General features: G+C 39.7%; 1 protein-coding gene across 2 annotated transcripts in view; it reads right to left on the reverse strand.

Moving 5' to 3' along the window:
• The window catches only part of nkain2 (sodium/potassium transporting ATPase interacting 2), a 71,337-nt gene extending 55,040 nt beyond the window's left edge, over positions 1-16,297 (reverse strand). The window contains exon 1 of one of the 2 annotated variants that reach the window (XR_010911254.1): positions 14,766-16,297. Coding sequence is in view for 1 of the 2 variants with exons in the window: in XM_067482443.1 (XP_067338544.1) it covers positions 14,766-14,819 (54 nt within the window). In the remaining variant the exon portion in view is untranslated. The remainder of the gene's footprint in view (positions 1-14,765) is intronic. The other variant, XM_067482443.1, reaches the window with a different exon arrangement.
• Positions 16,298-17,160: the final 863 nt, after the last annotated feature.

Consider the following 17,160-nt stretch of genomic DNA (forward strand, 5'->3'; position numbering starts at 1 on the left):
TTACAGGTAAAGATGAAAGTGCCATGTTGAGTTCTTTCTGTTCTCACACATCACCAAATATCTTCTCTAGTTCTTAAAAGGATTCAAATCTGAAACAAAACTTCTTCATTGGTGCCTTCGGGGAGCATGTGAACAGAAAATGATTCTCTGCATTCATATTGCAAGACATCAGAGCAAAGAACAGCAAGAGTGCATCATTGTGCCAACATACAAATGGCTGTCAGTGCATAGATAGAAATGTGTGCACTGCATGACAAAGCATGTTCATCTGTGTGTGTACAACAGAACAAAGACCCATGTAAGATATTTATAGATCAAAATAATGGCAGCATTTGAAGACGCGACAGAAGACCTTGGCAGGCAGCAGTGGAAATGTGACCCATCAAAGATAAGAAAGCTTGTCAAAACAGGCTTTTGTGCAGTTATTTTCTTTTCTTTGCGTTAAAAACACAGTGGCTAACAAGTATCAGGGCAGTAGAATCATGGTGCTTAATTTTCTGTAGTATAACACAAAAGCTGCTGTCGAAACCTGATACCCGATATTTAAACAATAAATAAATACAAGAAACAAAATGAACTTAACGGAAAACTTTTGCAACACAGGGATTTTTGACCTTTAAAAAATCAAGAAAATTATAATATAAAGAACTGATTATCTAAATGATCTATGCTGATAAAATCAGCAAACCTTTTATACATATCAAATAATTAATACATTTATGATTATTCTGCTAATGCAATTCAGGAACCACAGAATATCCATTTTGCTAAGAGATAGACAGAAAGATAGAAAATTGATGTCTCGCTCATTTCTGTAGGCCCAGCTTAAGTGTGCGGGTTAGTTTAGCTTAGCTTGGCATAGCACAAAGAGTGAAAGCACAGGCTGCATCTTTACAAAGCTAAAAACTACACCTTCCATCACAGCCCCACTTTAGACTGTCACAATCTAACTGCAGTTCTCAGCAATTACCACGTCAGAAGTGTTTTCAAAGAAAGGAGACTCTAAGGCAGGTGACTAAAACTATTGCTTTTTATTTTTAATCAGATATATTAGTAAATTGAAGCACTTGGCCATTAAGCAACCATTTCAGGAAGCTGGATCCAGTGCTGTCTCCTGTGCAGTAAGGAGACAGTAGGTAGAGCACTCGTCCACAACCATTGGTCCCTCCTGGGTACATGTCGAGACACGGAACCCCTAAGTTGTTTCCAGTGGGTCAGGCAGTGGCAGCTGCTGTCACCAGTGTGATGGGTGAATGGGTGAGTGGGAAAAAACATTTCAAAGTGCTTTGTTCAGTGTACTGTAAGTACACCATTGACCATACAGGAGAAATTTGATTCTTGTCCCTCATAAAAGATTCAAGGAAAATGTGTAGAAAGATTTGGTTTCACAAAACAAAAGTCAGCGTAAAATCAGAGGTAAATAAATATTGCTGCGATATTCTTGCAGACACATTGACCATTCTTTGTGACAGCAGACCAAAAGTGTTAAATATAAACAGTTTGAGCAGTTTATATTTTATTCTATCCTCCCACTTGAGTTTTCTTTTAGCCTAATTATGACAAGTTCAGTTGTAGATTAGCAACTCGAGCACTTTCTGGGCCATATGTTCTGAGACTATGCTGCAGTTTTCGGCATTCTGGCCCAGAAACATGTGACATAGATACCAAACATCTTGGAATCTGGAAGAAATTCTGAAGTGGATGGTATTATCAGGCAAATAAAGAGGTCGCCGATATATATACTCTACTGAAGTTCACACATTTGCAAGGGTCCATTTCTGTGCAAAAACTAATGATTCTATGATGAAAATTTTTTCCACTTAAATGCACCTTTTTGCTGCTGCTTCACCGCAAATTGAAATTTAAGGGCTGCCCAGTTCCCTGACTGTGTAATGATCTGCAGCTCTCGTGAATATGATACTGTCACACAGTTTGCAGGCTCAGTACAAAACTCAGTGCAGCATTTGCTACTTCCAATCCTGTTTCTGATCCTGTTTGGTCCATGTTTGGTATCATCAAACTTGTGTTACACTACTTTGTGGTTGAAGGCAAAACACACCAGACCAAGTCCACAGAAGTTCAAATAATAATTAGTAAATAAGTTCTTCGATGACTTGTTATCACAGTGAATTGGACATCATTTGACATCATATGTCCTGGTTTGATTAGCACCTAAATGAACCACCTCCTTGTTGTCTTGGAAATAACAGGAAAAAAATTTCTACACAAGGTTACTTTGTTTTCTAATCACAAATTCCTGAACTGAATGATATATCATTTTTATAAGAACAGACCTCCATCACTACAGCTTCTGCTTGTGACATGCCAGACTGCATCTAGTTGTAATGGATGAGCAGAGGATCAACATTTGATCTCTGGTCGTTCTGTGAATCAAAACCTCTGAACCTGAAGAAGAGCAGGAGATGGTAAATCGTCAGGAGATAATTCAAAAAAAGGTTAGACATCGATTGTCCACTTTTTTAGACAATAACCTTTGGTCATGGCCTGTTCTAAAATACTCTCAGCTTTTATCTATTCCCTCTCAAAATCAGCTTATCATATCAAGGACCAACTTGAAATAGCAAAAATCATGTACGCATGAGATGTAGATGAGTCATGTGACCAAGACAAAAAGCTGGAGGCATCGGTAAGGTTTTTTCCGCAACCTACCCAATTTATCTTGGATTATCATACAGTTATGAGTGATGAAGTACATAAAGTAATGCAAGTTTTTAGAATTTTCTTTTCAGAAAACTCATAGCACTGTCTTTTATAAAAACAGTAAAAGAAAAAAGCAAGATGAAGTTTGTTGGTCAACCAGCTGTCTTTCTTCTCTCATCTCCATTTAGTTTTAACTCACCAGTACCTTATAACTTCGGTTTGATTTGCTACCAATGTAACCATGTTCAACAGCAAAAATGTATCAAATAAAACTTGAATATTGGGTTTCAGGCCAGCACTTGCCACCCAGAGTTGTGCGTTAAGCTGGGAACATGCTTCCTGCAAAAGAACACATAATTGGACCAAAGACAGCAGTAACCATGCTAGCAGCTTACAATAAGCTGGGGACACATCAGAAGAAAAGCTAACGCCTTTAAAGGCTGGACAGTTCCCACGAAAGGCTTGAAAGTCTGGAAGAGGCACATGCCTAATACCTGACCTACGTAGACTGGCACCGTCCCAGCCCAACCAGGTCTGACCAGTCATCAAAACCAAATCAAAGTGTGTCATCACAACCAAAACGTGTGCCGGTCTGTAGCTTGCAAGTGTAGGACTAGTGTGTTTTTTGTTTTGTTTTTTGCCTTTGTTTAGCTTTGCTTTGTTCAGCTTAGCTGTGCACGGCAGGTAAGCAGAGAGGTTAAATGAGGCTTTGTTAGGAGGAAAGCAGCACTGCTTCCTGTCAGACAACAGCATGTACAGTTCACATACAATACATGTACAGTACATGTTTGTCCCTGCACTGCCTGCCATCTGTGAGCTATTACTGATAACTCTGCAGTGTTAAACGGCCCATTCATCTATTAACCATTTGTTCATCCATTCATCTTGGCTATCTATCCATCATCGATCCATCCTCTCTCGTTATCATCCACCCCTCCCCTGCTTCCCCAACTCATCTCTCCCAGCCCTCTCTCCATTCACTTATCCGAATCGCAATCCCTCCATCCTAATATCGATCCACACACAGATATTCATCTGTCCTCTATGAATATATCTATTTATCCGTCCATTCTTCCTTTCCTCCATCCCAAATTTTTCTCCCCTGGCTCCTTATCCCAGTCCAAAGGATTCTACAGCAAGACTTAACACACTCCACTACCTCCACTGTCCCTGAAAATGAACACACACACACACACACACGCACACACACACAGACATCGTTTTCACAGCTCCCTGAGCAATTCAAATGGCCCGGGAGAGACTGTGCAGAGCAGCAAGAGAAAGAATAAAAGAAAGAGCATGCCTGAGAGAAAGATTGAGAGACGCAGTGAGAAAAATTACAAGGCAACAAGGGCAATAATGATACAGACAGAAAAATATTCTGGAACAGTATAAGAAGCCAAAGAAAAGAAACATGGTGAATAAAATAAAACACAAACATGAAAGAAGCTCACAAGTTTCTGATCTTTGTGTAACTGTAGACTTTATAGACTGTCTAAGATGTTTTCCTGAGAGTAAGTTTACATCATTAGTAAAAATATAATTTATTTATGTGGCACACATAAAAAAAAAATCAGCAAAATTAACCAGCATCACTGTTCCCACCTGAAATCTTCTCACTGACTTTTTACTTTTACCTTTTCAGCTAAATATGAACTGCTGATAACTTTATACTCCTGTCAGTGCTGAGAACCTTTTTCCAGCCATTAGACTCTACAAAATATCAGTGTTATCGTGAAAATGTGCTTGTTTCCTCTCCAGATAGTAGGTGTTCATCTGACACCTCTCCCTCTCATAATTATGTGTAATGAAGCTGGAAGGCATTGCTTTGCAGTCGCTCGACATTATAATTCAAGCACTCCTTTGATGTAATAAGATCAAAACGACTGCGCAGGCGGAATATCAGGATTCACGGCAACAACAACAATAGCAACAACCACATCAACAGGATATGAGTTCTCAGAGAACAATAGGGGAGTGTTTCACCTTGAGGGGTAAATAACAATACAGGAGTAGCAAGCAGCCAAAAGTCAGCACCACAGTAGTTTGAAGTATATTAAAAGACAACCTAAAGAAAAGGAAGTGTCTGTTTGCTGTCTATGTCTGTCTGCCTGTCTCCCTGTGTGTAAATATTGAGGCACCAGCATTTGGCCTAACACCATCTCGGCTCATCCATCAGCGGTGGCCACGTACAAGGTCGGCAGCTTCCACCTCTGTCGATGTACATCTTAGCAGCTCAGCGCCCGTGATATCGCTTGCTCAAATCCAGTACATGACCTCTGTTGCATGTCGTCGCCTCGCTTTCTTCTCACGCTCGGCTGCCGGGTGTCGATAGGAAACTGGCGGCGATTTTCAAAGATGGGGTCAGGACTTTGGAATATGATGCAGGAAAATTGAAATTGGCCACTAGATTGGTCTGGAGAAACAAGCCTGTGGGAATGTGACTGAGTGCAGTAGCTTTGCCTGTGCCCTCCACAGCTGCAGTTCAAGATGTTTTGAAGCAGGGATGAGATGAGATGCTATGAAAGGCTAAAAACAAACAGAATCATGGGAGGCAGTGCACACTAATGACTTGGGAAAGGGTTTGCAGGCAAGTCCGATTAATTTCCTCCATGGACAATAAGCGGCGACTCACTGCTGCATCCCATGCAGCTGACTCATCAGTACCAGAGATTAATTAGAAAATCTCTTTTAAAAAAAAACAAAAACACAAAGAAACACAACATGTACATGTGTACATTAAAATGTAAGGTGAGATATTAACTCTTAGGGAAACATTTATTTGCCAAGAATAAAATTGTGCAGTTTTTGTCACAGCCGACATGGAGAGTCGATGTAGGAGAAACACAGGTGTTACTAATAACATTAATGGCAGATGAGATCAGCTGTAGCTACTTAACGTTAATTTTGTGGCGGCTAAAATGAAGAGTTTGGCTTTTCTCTTCTTAATTTGCTCTCTGCAGCTGCTGTCTGTATTCAGCCAAAGATTGATTGTGATGAAAAGATACATCACTCTCAAAAAAAACAAAAACCCTGGTGCACTGTATTTTTGTGCAGTAGACAAAGTAGAAACAGTGGTGTTTCTACTTTCTCAGGCAAGAAACAGTGGTGAGACATCATCAAAAATGTAGTTATTTAAGCATTTAGTTCCTTGCACAGTTTGTAAAAACTCTGGGTTGGAAGCATACCAGGACAAAGTAACATCAAATTCCAAATCTAATCTGCCTGAACTAATAAAGTATAATTTTATTTTTTGTTAACTGACAGTATTAGCTGTTAGATAACATTATGCTCTATAACACAATGTAGTATTACATACAGAAGCACAACAGTGGTCTCTATAGTGGATGTGATTTCACAGTTTGTGTGTATCCCTCAGACTATAGAACAAATAATCTGTGTAAGGGTTCCATTTAAAGCCTCCATTGAGCTGTGGAGGAATATAGATTGAGTCAGCTTCTCAGACACAAACACTTTTTACTGATTCCACTCTCCCACAGTTTCACAGACTCTTTTATGATGACTGCGTGAGTTGATACAGTATCATGGTTTTGCACCCTTTCTGTGAGCCACTGAATGGTTTTACAAGACATGCCACAATCTCAACTGGGACAACAACTTATGTTGTTTTTACCATCAAAACATCCTGGGTGAGGGGGGGGGATAAATAAATCACAGTTTATGAGAAAGCTATCCAAAGGACAAAATAAAGTGGAACAGTAGTGTTGCTGTGAGTCTGGTGTCTTTTGGAAACAGATTACATCAAGAGGGTCCTCAACTTTGGACCCAAGAGGAACTCCTATCACGTGATGATCTGAGTACAACAACATCAACAACAGTCCAAGTAACCACTCAAGCTTTGTCTAATCAGTATTATTTGCTTCCCGGTTATCACAACTTCACACAGTCCAGACAATAAAATGGTTTATCTTCTACAGCTTCTTTTCAATCATGTGATACAGAGAATACAAAAAATTAAGTTTAGGTGGGATATAGATACGAACTAATGCAAAGAAATGTTTAGATTTGAAAAGAGATTTCATTCAGGCCATTTCCTGGGCCAGAATCATGATATTGTCCTGTTGCTAATTAACCTCATTATTTGTGAGATGTTCCATCAGGCGTTTTCTCATTGCACAACTTTTAAGGTCGTTTGTTGGCCCTGTCCAAATGTATTTCAAACATGTTACTGGTATCAAATTCTAAATTAGCAAACATTTAACAAAAAACAACCACATTTCTCCATTTCAACTTTTAATAAGTTTTCTTTGTACTATTCATAATTGAGACTTATGTGATAATTGCAGCTTTTTTGTCCTTTCTGCTTATCCCCTGAGTTCAGGGTCTCCACACAGGTCGCATTAGCCACAGTTTTTACGCCGGATCCCCTTCCTGACCCAGCCCTCCCATATTTCTAACGAGCTTGGACCAGCTTTTCTAAATGCGATGCATGTTGCAATGTTTTTATGATGTTTTAAGCTGAAAGGTCGTGCAGAATTCACAAGATTTTGGAATTGCAACATTGCAAACTCCTGCAAGGATTGATTTAGGCACGTATGTCCTGCTTTTCATTGCACATTTTTTTCTGTCATAAGCAGCCAAATCCAAATTAAGGCTCAAACAAAAACTAAGACCTTATTTAAATAATAGCTACTAATAAAAAGGTAAGTTTGTCCCTGCAATACAGCTTGTGTTACATATATTTATGTCCTCTGTATGTGGAGTCTAATTAATGTTGTGAGGATGATGTGTGTGGGACAGGTAGCTTGAAGGGTCCACCCCAAAATGCTTGTTGGGTGGTTGAAAATATGCAGAAAGCCCCAGTCAATTTCTGTAGCTTTTCAAAGAAATCAACACTCAACACCTCCAAATTCATCAAAGCTCATTCAAAGAAACTTCCACCATAACCTGTAACCACAGACTGTATTTACTGACAATGGACGGCCACAGAAGATAATTGAACCATGTGAATGCAGCTTGGACTGATCTACAGGGTTCGAAATCTAATGTCAGACGTCTTCGGCACAATAAAATGTACCTCGACTAGACCAACTCTAGACAGACTCTATTGAACTCATTGAATGAAGTGCCAGTACAGTTAGTGTCCAATCTGTGATGGCAGCATTCCTTCGAGCAGAGCCTTAAAGAGAGAGGAGGTGGAGACCAATAAAGAAATGAAAAGGGCCAGAAAGACATACACAGAGTGAGAGTGGGCATATATAAAAAGAGGCACCTGGGGAAGAGAGACTGACAAATTAGAGAGTGCGACAAAGAAAGAGAGACAGAAAATCTATAGACTCAGAGCTGAGATTGTGTGGGGCTCTTGTTGAAAGCACCGTTGTACATAAAGGAGAGCAAAGCCTCTTTATCTCACTGAGTTGTGGTGATGAGGAAGGAGCTCTGAAGACTACGTTTGTTGCCCGAGTGGAGAAGTTTCTCTCGCTTTCAACTCTCTCAAAGTGCATTTGCCTCAAAATGCGGAAAAAACATCAGCATGAGATGGATGCATATTCCTAATAGAAAGATGTGGACGTCAAACTCAAATCACACAGAGCTGGAGAAAACTGCAAATCTGACTTTAAATTGAAAATTTATTCCAATTTGCAACCAACATCAACAGTAAATGTTTTATATTTTATTTTAAATTATCTATATTGATGTTTTTACTTATTCAAAATAACTTTTTACTGAGAACACATCAACACCAATTTATGTGATTTACTTTTTTCTCCCCAAAATGGCTTTTAGATAAGTTTTGACTTCTGGCTTTGAATGACAGTCCCTGTTTTGAAATCAGGTAACACACACGGCACACACGCCGAGAAACCATATCTGCATTCATGTCATAACTTTCAAGAGGTAAATTATTCATTATGTGCTTCAGTGGTGGAAATGTCACAAGAATGTACTGTCACAGACAGACAAACACTGTCTCACACAGCCTGTGGCTCATATACATGTGCAAACTTGTTACATGTGTCTAATCTCTGTCTTCTGCTCCAAGTGTATTATTATTAGTTTGGATTATAACTGAACATAGTTACCAGGAGGTTTTTGCTGTGACAAATGTCTGACAGTGTCTTCTTTATTGTTTTATTTCTGAAAGATTATGTACTGTATCTTTTATTGGATTAAGAATAATTAGCTAATTGGAATTGTGCACTTTGCTGAATTACAAGTAATTTAATCCATCCACTCTATTCAATTAAGTTACACACCAACAACATAATTAATGTTCCATCAACATTTAACACCCACCCACTGTGTGCACAGGCTCCGCTGCATCAGCCAATGGAGCGAGGACACCAGTTGCCATCCTGTTACCTATCATGCCATTGGATGATTTAGTCATCATCTTTGTGACAGCAGCTTGTGGGTGTGTGGACTGATATAGCAACCATAACCATTGCCACAGTAAGTGAGTCACCAGCAGCATATGTGTCTCTGCCGTATGTGTGCGTGAAGGTGTTGGTAAAAACACCCGCTGATCATCCATGACTTTTTTGCTTTGCAACATCCAAGTTTATAATTTCTCTGTCCCCTACACTTTGCAGGTGCTTCATCTTTCTCATGACCATTTTAAAACCTTGTATGAAAACCTATAATGTTGCTGTTATTTTCTACTTTTCCACTAGTTCCCAGTTTCTGAAAATATCAGGAATCTGCATAAATAATTAAATTGAGCATAGTCAAATACTTTGCATAAAAAGTCGAATAGTTTTTTTTTTAGCCATTTATTTTTGTCATTGTAGAGAAGGGGAATTAATGTTAAGACACTCTTTCCCTGTGCACTACACACAGAGCATGTGGGCAGGTGGGAGATGTATCAGCAGCAGACTCAGCAAAATGGTGCAAAGCTTTATTTTAATCAGTTATTCAGACAATTGACTGTAAATGCCTTAATTATTCTATCTAAAAAAAGAAAAACATTCTAATGCACATCTCTAGAAAGCACCTTGATCACTTGTTTAAGACATTCTTGGCTGGTCACCATGATGTTTTGGGGTTTCCACTGGTTGCCCAGCAACCTCACTATCATTTGTCATTTTTACATCGTCGCAGACAAAGCAAATGAGTCTCTTTCTAGAGATGCTGAACTATTCCTTTTAATGTATAACTTTAAAATATTTAACTCTATTTGGTCAACATATCCATAAAGATATAGAGGTTTTAATTGATTTGCTGCAACAAAGGCACTAAATCTGTTACTTGAAATGGTCGATTAGCAGTAGAGACAACAAAACAAAACTGACAATCAATGAATCACTTAGATATTCAAGGTTAGAATTTTGTGTTCTCCTCTTTTCAAACTGTGCAGATTTAATTGCAGATTTTAATTCACCTTAAACATCGCTTTGGGAATGTTTGTCAAATATTTTTCTCATTTTATGGCCCAAGTGATAGTCTCAGAATATAAGTGGCAGATTAATCAATAATGAAAAAGGAGCAGCCCTAATTTTTCAAAGGGTCGTGGGACAATAGAAAAAGAAAAGAGCGCATCTATTTCTTTGCAGGTTTATCTCACTGAAATGAACTGTAATCAATAGCTATTGAGGGAAAGCAGAAAATAATTTTGCATTGACTGGTGACCTTAAAGGTAACGAATAATCTTAGCACACGGGAATATAATACTTTTACAACAATTTGGCGTAATCATATCTTATGGGACTAATTGTACTTCTCACTTGGTGACGTCAGCTGTGAAGTAGACATATCTCCAAACCCGGATCATTGATCTCTGCTCAGCTATAATGACATCAGCTATTTCCGCAATTAACCCATCTAATGAAGCAGGAGAAAACTGCTGTTAAGAGCTACATAAGACATCAGTTCCACTACATAAAACACACTGACCAGCATTGTTTTCTCCTCTGTGAGGTCAACTATTAGGTGGAATTACTTCCAGCAAAAGGTCTCAGCAGAGAAACAAAGAAAAGGGCTGTCTTTTAATTTGTGGTTAATTAGATTGCTTTTAACAACAAGGTTTGTGGGCAGAATGGTTTCCTGTGGGTAAATACATCTTCATATCCTTATCATAGCATCCTTACAATTTGGAAAATTTCACCTTTTGTGAAGACAAGGATTATACATCGAGGATACTTGTGTCTACATGGTTTCAACTATTACAGAGTTAACTGTGCATGGCCGAACTGTGACATACAGTTACAGTCTTAAACCTCCAGCTTAGCTCATGGTGGCATCAACTGGCATAGCTATTACAACAGCTAACAGAGCAAAACATGTTGTTGACTATGGCATAGCATTAGTTCCACCACATTAGACACAATGACTATCATTGTGACAGCATCTCATTCACGAGCACACACTCAAACAAATCCTGCCTCTACTTCACTTATGGAAACACACAACATCCTCATTTACAACACAGTAACATGTTTCATACATGTGCAGCACATGTGGCAGTCTCATTGGTATTCTGCTGCACCAATGTTGACTTACTGCTGTCCTTTTTTTTTTCTAAACTCAATTTTTTCAAACTGATACTACATCAGTCCCACCTGCTAAATCTAGTTGGGAGGATTTAAAGACACAATGTATTTAAGACAACATTTACTTTTTTTTATTCACCTGAGCTGGTATAGAAATATGCAGCCGTAGCTCAGTGGGTAAAGGGAGTCGTCCACAGGGTCAGTGGTTCGATCCCCGGCCACGGCTATATGTCGAAGTGTTCCTGGGCAAGACACTAAACCCCTAACAGCCCGTTCCCCTCCCCAGCTGTTCAGTGCCGGTCTAGAGCAGTGCCAAATCAACATGTGGAAAATGATCTGCTGTGGCGTCCCTGAACTCACGGGACAATCCGAAAGGACAAAAAAGCAAAAAAAAAAAAAAAAAAAAACACAAACCCAGAGGGAATCAGAAATACAGTACTGATACAGTACAAACTGATAATGGTTTCATAATGTGGAGGATTTCACAAAGTATGGCAAAGCATGTATAAGTACACAGATAAAAAAAACTGAATAGGGGCAAATTAATGAAACTACAAATGAACAACAAGTACCACAATCTCTTGTTTGCCATAACCCTGACAATCTAACATTTGTTTTTGCAAAGTTAGGGAAAAACTACAGAGGCCATATTTTTTCCCCACGTACTCCCTCCTCAGCTGTTGTAGCCAGTGATGTTTAAGCCTTCTGACTTCCTCTCACAGCACTGTCCTCTCAGCAAATTAGTGTATTTATGATCATTTTTAGCCATTTTAGCTTTTAGCCACCGGTTCTGCCACAATATCTAATGACGAATGTGTGTTAAACTTTTACATCTAGTTTTGTCCTGCAAAACAACACAAATAAATAAAAACACAACCCATGTCTGTGGTGTCCCATAACATTAACTATAAAAATACTAAAAATAAAATGCCACACTACTTTTATATTTCTACACTACAGCGGTAAAGGATTATAAGGGCAATAAAACAAAATGTTTTTTTTTTCTTGAACAGAGTGTAACTTTGAAAGATACCAAATCCACCTCAGTGTGGATTTAAATGAATCATGATTCTGTTAGTTTCTTTTTGATGGTTCAGACCTTCTGACTAATTACAGGAAGTTGATGCAGCCTATTGTCAGCCTTTAAACAATAGAAAAAGGAGGAAAAAACAAAAGAGAATTAAAAGTAAACTGCAGGAGTACCTGCTGAAAGAAGAAGAAAAGATTTCATTTCAATTTTGTCCAAGGAAGAAAAAGCAAGACTCAACTTAAAACATTCATGATAATTCAGAAAAGTATAACGGTTGTCATGCCATAGAAACAATATAGTGCCAACAAAATAAATTTTATTCTTCTTCTTCAAATGAAAAAGGCAACCCACAGACAATACATCAATGTTCGATGTACACTTATCTACGTAAGTTATATCATGCAAAGCTCTTTAGCAACAGATATAACTATTTAAAAAGTCTGGACCTTGCAGTAATTTAGACTTTCATGTGTAAAAAGAAGTTGCAAAGTTATAATTGCAAAACTGCATGTCTGCAAGACATCACATAATACTTCACCCTTTATGCCACAAACCCACAGATATTTAACTGAACTCTGCAATTCCCTCAAAATCTAGAGCATTTTAGCATCTTCCACCTAACGGTTTTGGTTTAACAGCCCATAACTTTTTTTAAAACTTTGCTGTAACCTCTCCAAGGGCTGTGAAACAACATGCAAATTTCAAAGAAATAGCAGCAACAAAGACCAAATTCTTTATCGACTAATGTTTGTTTTTTTCCATGCTGACAACTGGCACTTGGAAAGATGCCAGTAGCGACCATGTAGCATCCACATGCTGAATCTGCGTGAGGAAACAAAAAGAGGAAGACCTGGGACCCCATATGTACACACTGTAAACAAAGCATCATTAGCTTAACATTTACGCAACACGCTCAATCGCACCAGATGGTTTACAGTATAAATACTTAGTGTTTACAATTAGACATTTAGTAGACGCTTTTATCAAAGCAACTTGCAAGTAAGTAGCAGACACTATGGGCAACATTAGGTTTCATTGTCTTGCCACAGGGACACTTTTACATGTATTCAAGAAGACCGGGAGTCGAACCGCTGACCGTGTGGTTCGTGAATATCTGCTCTGCCAACTGAGCAACGGTCGCCTCTTCTAAGCTAGTGATTCGCCAAGCTGAACAGCCAATGAGAGTAATTCAACATGCCAAAAAAATGCAGACGGGGGTGTGACCAGTGTCAATGTTTTGGGACACAATGCAAAAACTAGGTCGACAGATTCTCATTAACAGCCTGATGTTAACCTTTGCCCGATCGTTTGCTAAGCGTGTCGAGTTCATGTGTGTTGTGGAGAAACAAATGTCTTGCACTCTGTGTGGATCGGTGCAAAGCTGATGCGCATACTGTACATGCACATAAAAGCTTTTTTTTCTGCAAAGCATACAACTGTTAAAGGCAAGGAACATTCGGATAAATTCTCCCTAGGAACAGATGACAGAAAGACAAAGTGAGTGACTAGCCCGTAAATACACTGGTGCATTTGGAAGCTGAAGAACCAGACTTTCATGTTAGATTTTTTTATTTTCCTCGAGGCCAAAATCAGAGCTCAAAAGGCACCAAACATAATGCAACAACATTCATACATTTACCAAAAATATGATTCTAAATGAATGTGATTTGGCAAATGTTCTGTACAAACACAATTGTTTGCTAAGATGTTTAAGACCCTAATTTGTCAAGGTTTTGAGCTTTTCCGACTTTCCCCGTCTACTACGGCTTTTTTTCTTGTATGGATTTCTGTCTGTATAAATGTTCAACACTGAAGAAAAAATGTGTCAGATGGAAATGTGTTTGGTTTATAGAATTTCATCCACATTGAACCATTTTTACTGTATGAAACTAAAACAACTTGTTTGCTTTATTTCACTGTTTAGGGTGTGTTTTTATTTACCTAGGAATAATTAGCATGTTAGAACTAATTAAATTATTTGTGTTGCGCAACCTCACATACATACACACCTACAGACCCATCGGTCCATCCCTCTTGTCTTCCCTGGCACAAGTTCCCATTGTCACAGATGGTGATGGGAGGAGAGATCCAAAGAAAGAAAGACACAGAAAGAGAATGGCAGCAATTGATACCATGAGTTTTTATTGTGTACCCCTCCTATTTCCTTCATCCACGTATTTTTCTGCATTAATCACATACTCCATACATTCATCTGCAATCCAGACACCCATACCTATTTCTTTACCAGTGCATCCATTTATCACCATCTGTCTTCATTTATCTATCACAGCGTTTAATACAGTCTTAGAACTCCCGCCAACAGCCATTCATCCATTTAATCCACCTATTTGTCCATCTATCCCTCAAACCTGATCCTACCTTATATCATGACCTTTAACACGCCCATTAAGTTGAAATGTGACCTTTCAGTCATCCATCTTTTCTCCTGCATCCATCGATCCATCCACCCATCCCCTGCTCCATGGCTAATCACCAAGTAAAACATGGCTTTGCTGATTCCCCAGCATGACTTTTGTTGTTGTTCAAGTTTTCGAATATTTAAGAAAAATAAATTCTTCCCCTCACTGACCCGCCCATACACCCACCTCCATCCAAACACTTACCAGCTGCATGCCACAGATGAAGGCCAAGGTACACCTGCCACTACAGCACCCCATGGTGTCCTCCTCCCTCTCTCCAGTGGCCGTGTGGTAAAGAAACTCTGGGTAACTCCCAAATCTCCAGTTAGATCTTCAAAATCCAAAAGCCCCCGGAGGTCTGTCTGGCTGGCTGGCAGCCCAGGGAGAGGCTCTCACTGCTGGGCCTCAGAGAACAGAGCACAGCACCTGTACTCACAGGAGCTCAAGGGAATAAAAGGCTACTACTTCATTCAGATGGAGGGGCTGCTGACAGGTTAACAGCCTGAAATGTGGTACCCTGAATTTCCAGCACAGAGAGGGTCAGGGATCAAAGATGGAAGGCAGGCTTTGGGGATGATTCAAGTCCACAAATTGTTCTTGGTGTATCCACAAAGCTTGAATATGGAGGTAAACTCTCAAGGCTCTGCAACTAAGGGCAGTGTAGTAGTCTGAAAATTCAGGTGGTATGGTGCATGTTGAATAGTTGGGCACAACCAGAATTAATTCAGATTTTTGCTGTGTGCGGCTCTCTTTACACATATAACCTAGTGGAAACACCCTTGCAATAAACAAATGTTACAGGTATGTCTGCACAGGGTCCAGAGGACTAGAAAGTCCGGTCGATAGTAACGTCGATTAGTCGCATCCTTGCAGCACGGTCCTGTACAGTAACCACTTAGTAAAAGACTGAAAAGGCAACAAGAGATCGTGAGATTACACTGATATTCCCTAAATTAAATGTTCTCTTGTTTGATAATCCGATTAAGCATCACTTGGATTTGGCTCAGTGAAAAAGCCTAATTTGTTTCAGGGTGGAGAAAACAAGTGAAAGTGGTCCCTGCCTCCTTGTAAAGACCAGCTCCTCTCAGGGGAAGTAACGGGGATGAAGCGGCAGCATCCTTCAAGCTTCCTCCACAACACAGATGGTGAGTAAAATTGCTGTTAGGATGTTGTCAGCAGCCACCGAAAGCTGATGTGGGTGCCTGTGTTGGCTAATAAGAACTCCTCCTCCGGTCCATCTCCCCCATCAGCTCCACAACACAAACCGCCGTTTGTCAGCTCCGCCAGCTGCTGGCCGCTTCATTCACAGCCACCTCCGTTACAGCCAAGACATCTGTAAAAGGTTCAAAACAAAAACGCGGAAAAGCGTGTCCACATTTCGGATGGAGAGGGACAGGCTTACATTTCAGATCGAGGTAAGACTCCAAGCGCAAAAGGCGAAAAGAGCGGAACGACGGCTAAGTTTAGTTTGCCGTCTCGGGGTTGTCTTCAAGGAGTGAAAAGGGGAGACAATGGGAACCGGGATGGACCAACGGACCGAGAGAGACAGGCGAGAGGAGCGTCTCACGCCTGCCATCTGTCAAGGCAAACACCACGCAACAACACGGCGGCTCCGGCGTGACTTTCCAAAATAAAAGCGCATTTGTTCCTAACATAGAAATGAATTAGTGGAAAAGACACTGACCTGCTAGTTTTCAGCTCTACTCTACCTCAATTAGAAGCTGGATGGAACAGTACTAATTCAATTTGTCTTCCCCCTACTCTAAAGTAGTATCTTCCACCTTCTGATTGACTGAACACACCTGATCCAAGTAACCAGCAACAGGTTGGGTCAGGATGGAGTAAGGGTGTGAGCAAGTAAGAGAATGCAACTGCCGAAATCTGACTTGAAGAAATTTGTGTCTCAATCTGAGACTAGTGAGACAGTGTGACCAATGTTTAGTGGACTAACAGGAAAGAAAATGTGGATGTCAGGTCAAAAAATAAATAACATGGCTGCTACTTTGGCAAAAATATCCTAAATTGAAATTATGTGGCCCTTGTTTGGCACTGTTTGGATCAACAAAATTTAAAGTGAGTTACACTGAGTGTTTCAAGCTGGGTTTGACTGTGCTCATGTAGGTAGAGGTTAAGCAAATACCATTAATGTGGTAGCTCTCTGCCCCTAGTTTGTTTCCAATGCATAAAGCTCCCGTGATGCCCCCCTAAACATGCTAAACTAATCTAGCCCTTTAACGAATGATGCGTCGTTGCCCTCGGCTGGTATCGGGGATCCGTTTTCGCTGCTGATTTTTAGACAGTATGAGTCTGCCACTTACATAAAGAAAGGACATTTTGGCTTTGATCTTGTTGGTAAAGTTTGAGATTTGGGCTTTAAGAATTATTTTGCACAAAAACAACATTTCTACATTCGGATATTATGCGTCACTGGCATTTTATCTATTTGATCCATGCAGTGTGCTGCAAAAAAAAAAGCTACAAAATAGATGTAATGATAGCTTATACTATTTTTACCATGGTGGTGCTTTTAAAAAGGTGTGTGCTACATTTGCTTTTTTGTCATTAAAGTCATTAAAGAGTTGGAGCAGTTAGCACTACT

Source organism: Channa argus, chromosome 17 (genome assembly GCF_033026475.1).
Source record: "Channa argus isolate prfri chromosome 17, Channa argus male v1.0, whole genome shotgun sequence".
Lineage (NCBI taxonomy): Eukaryota > Metazoa > Chordata > Actinopteri > Anabantiformes > Channidae > Channa > Channa argus.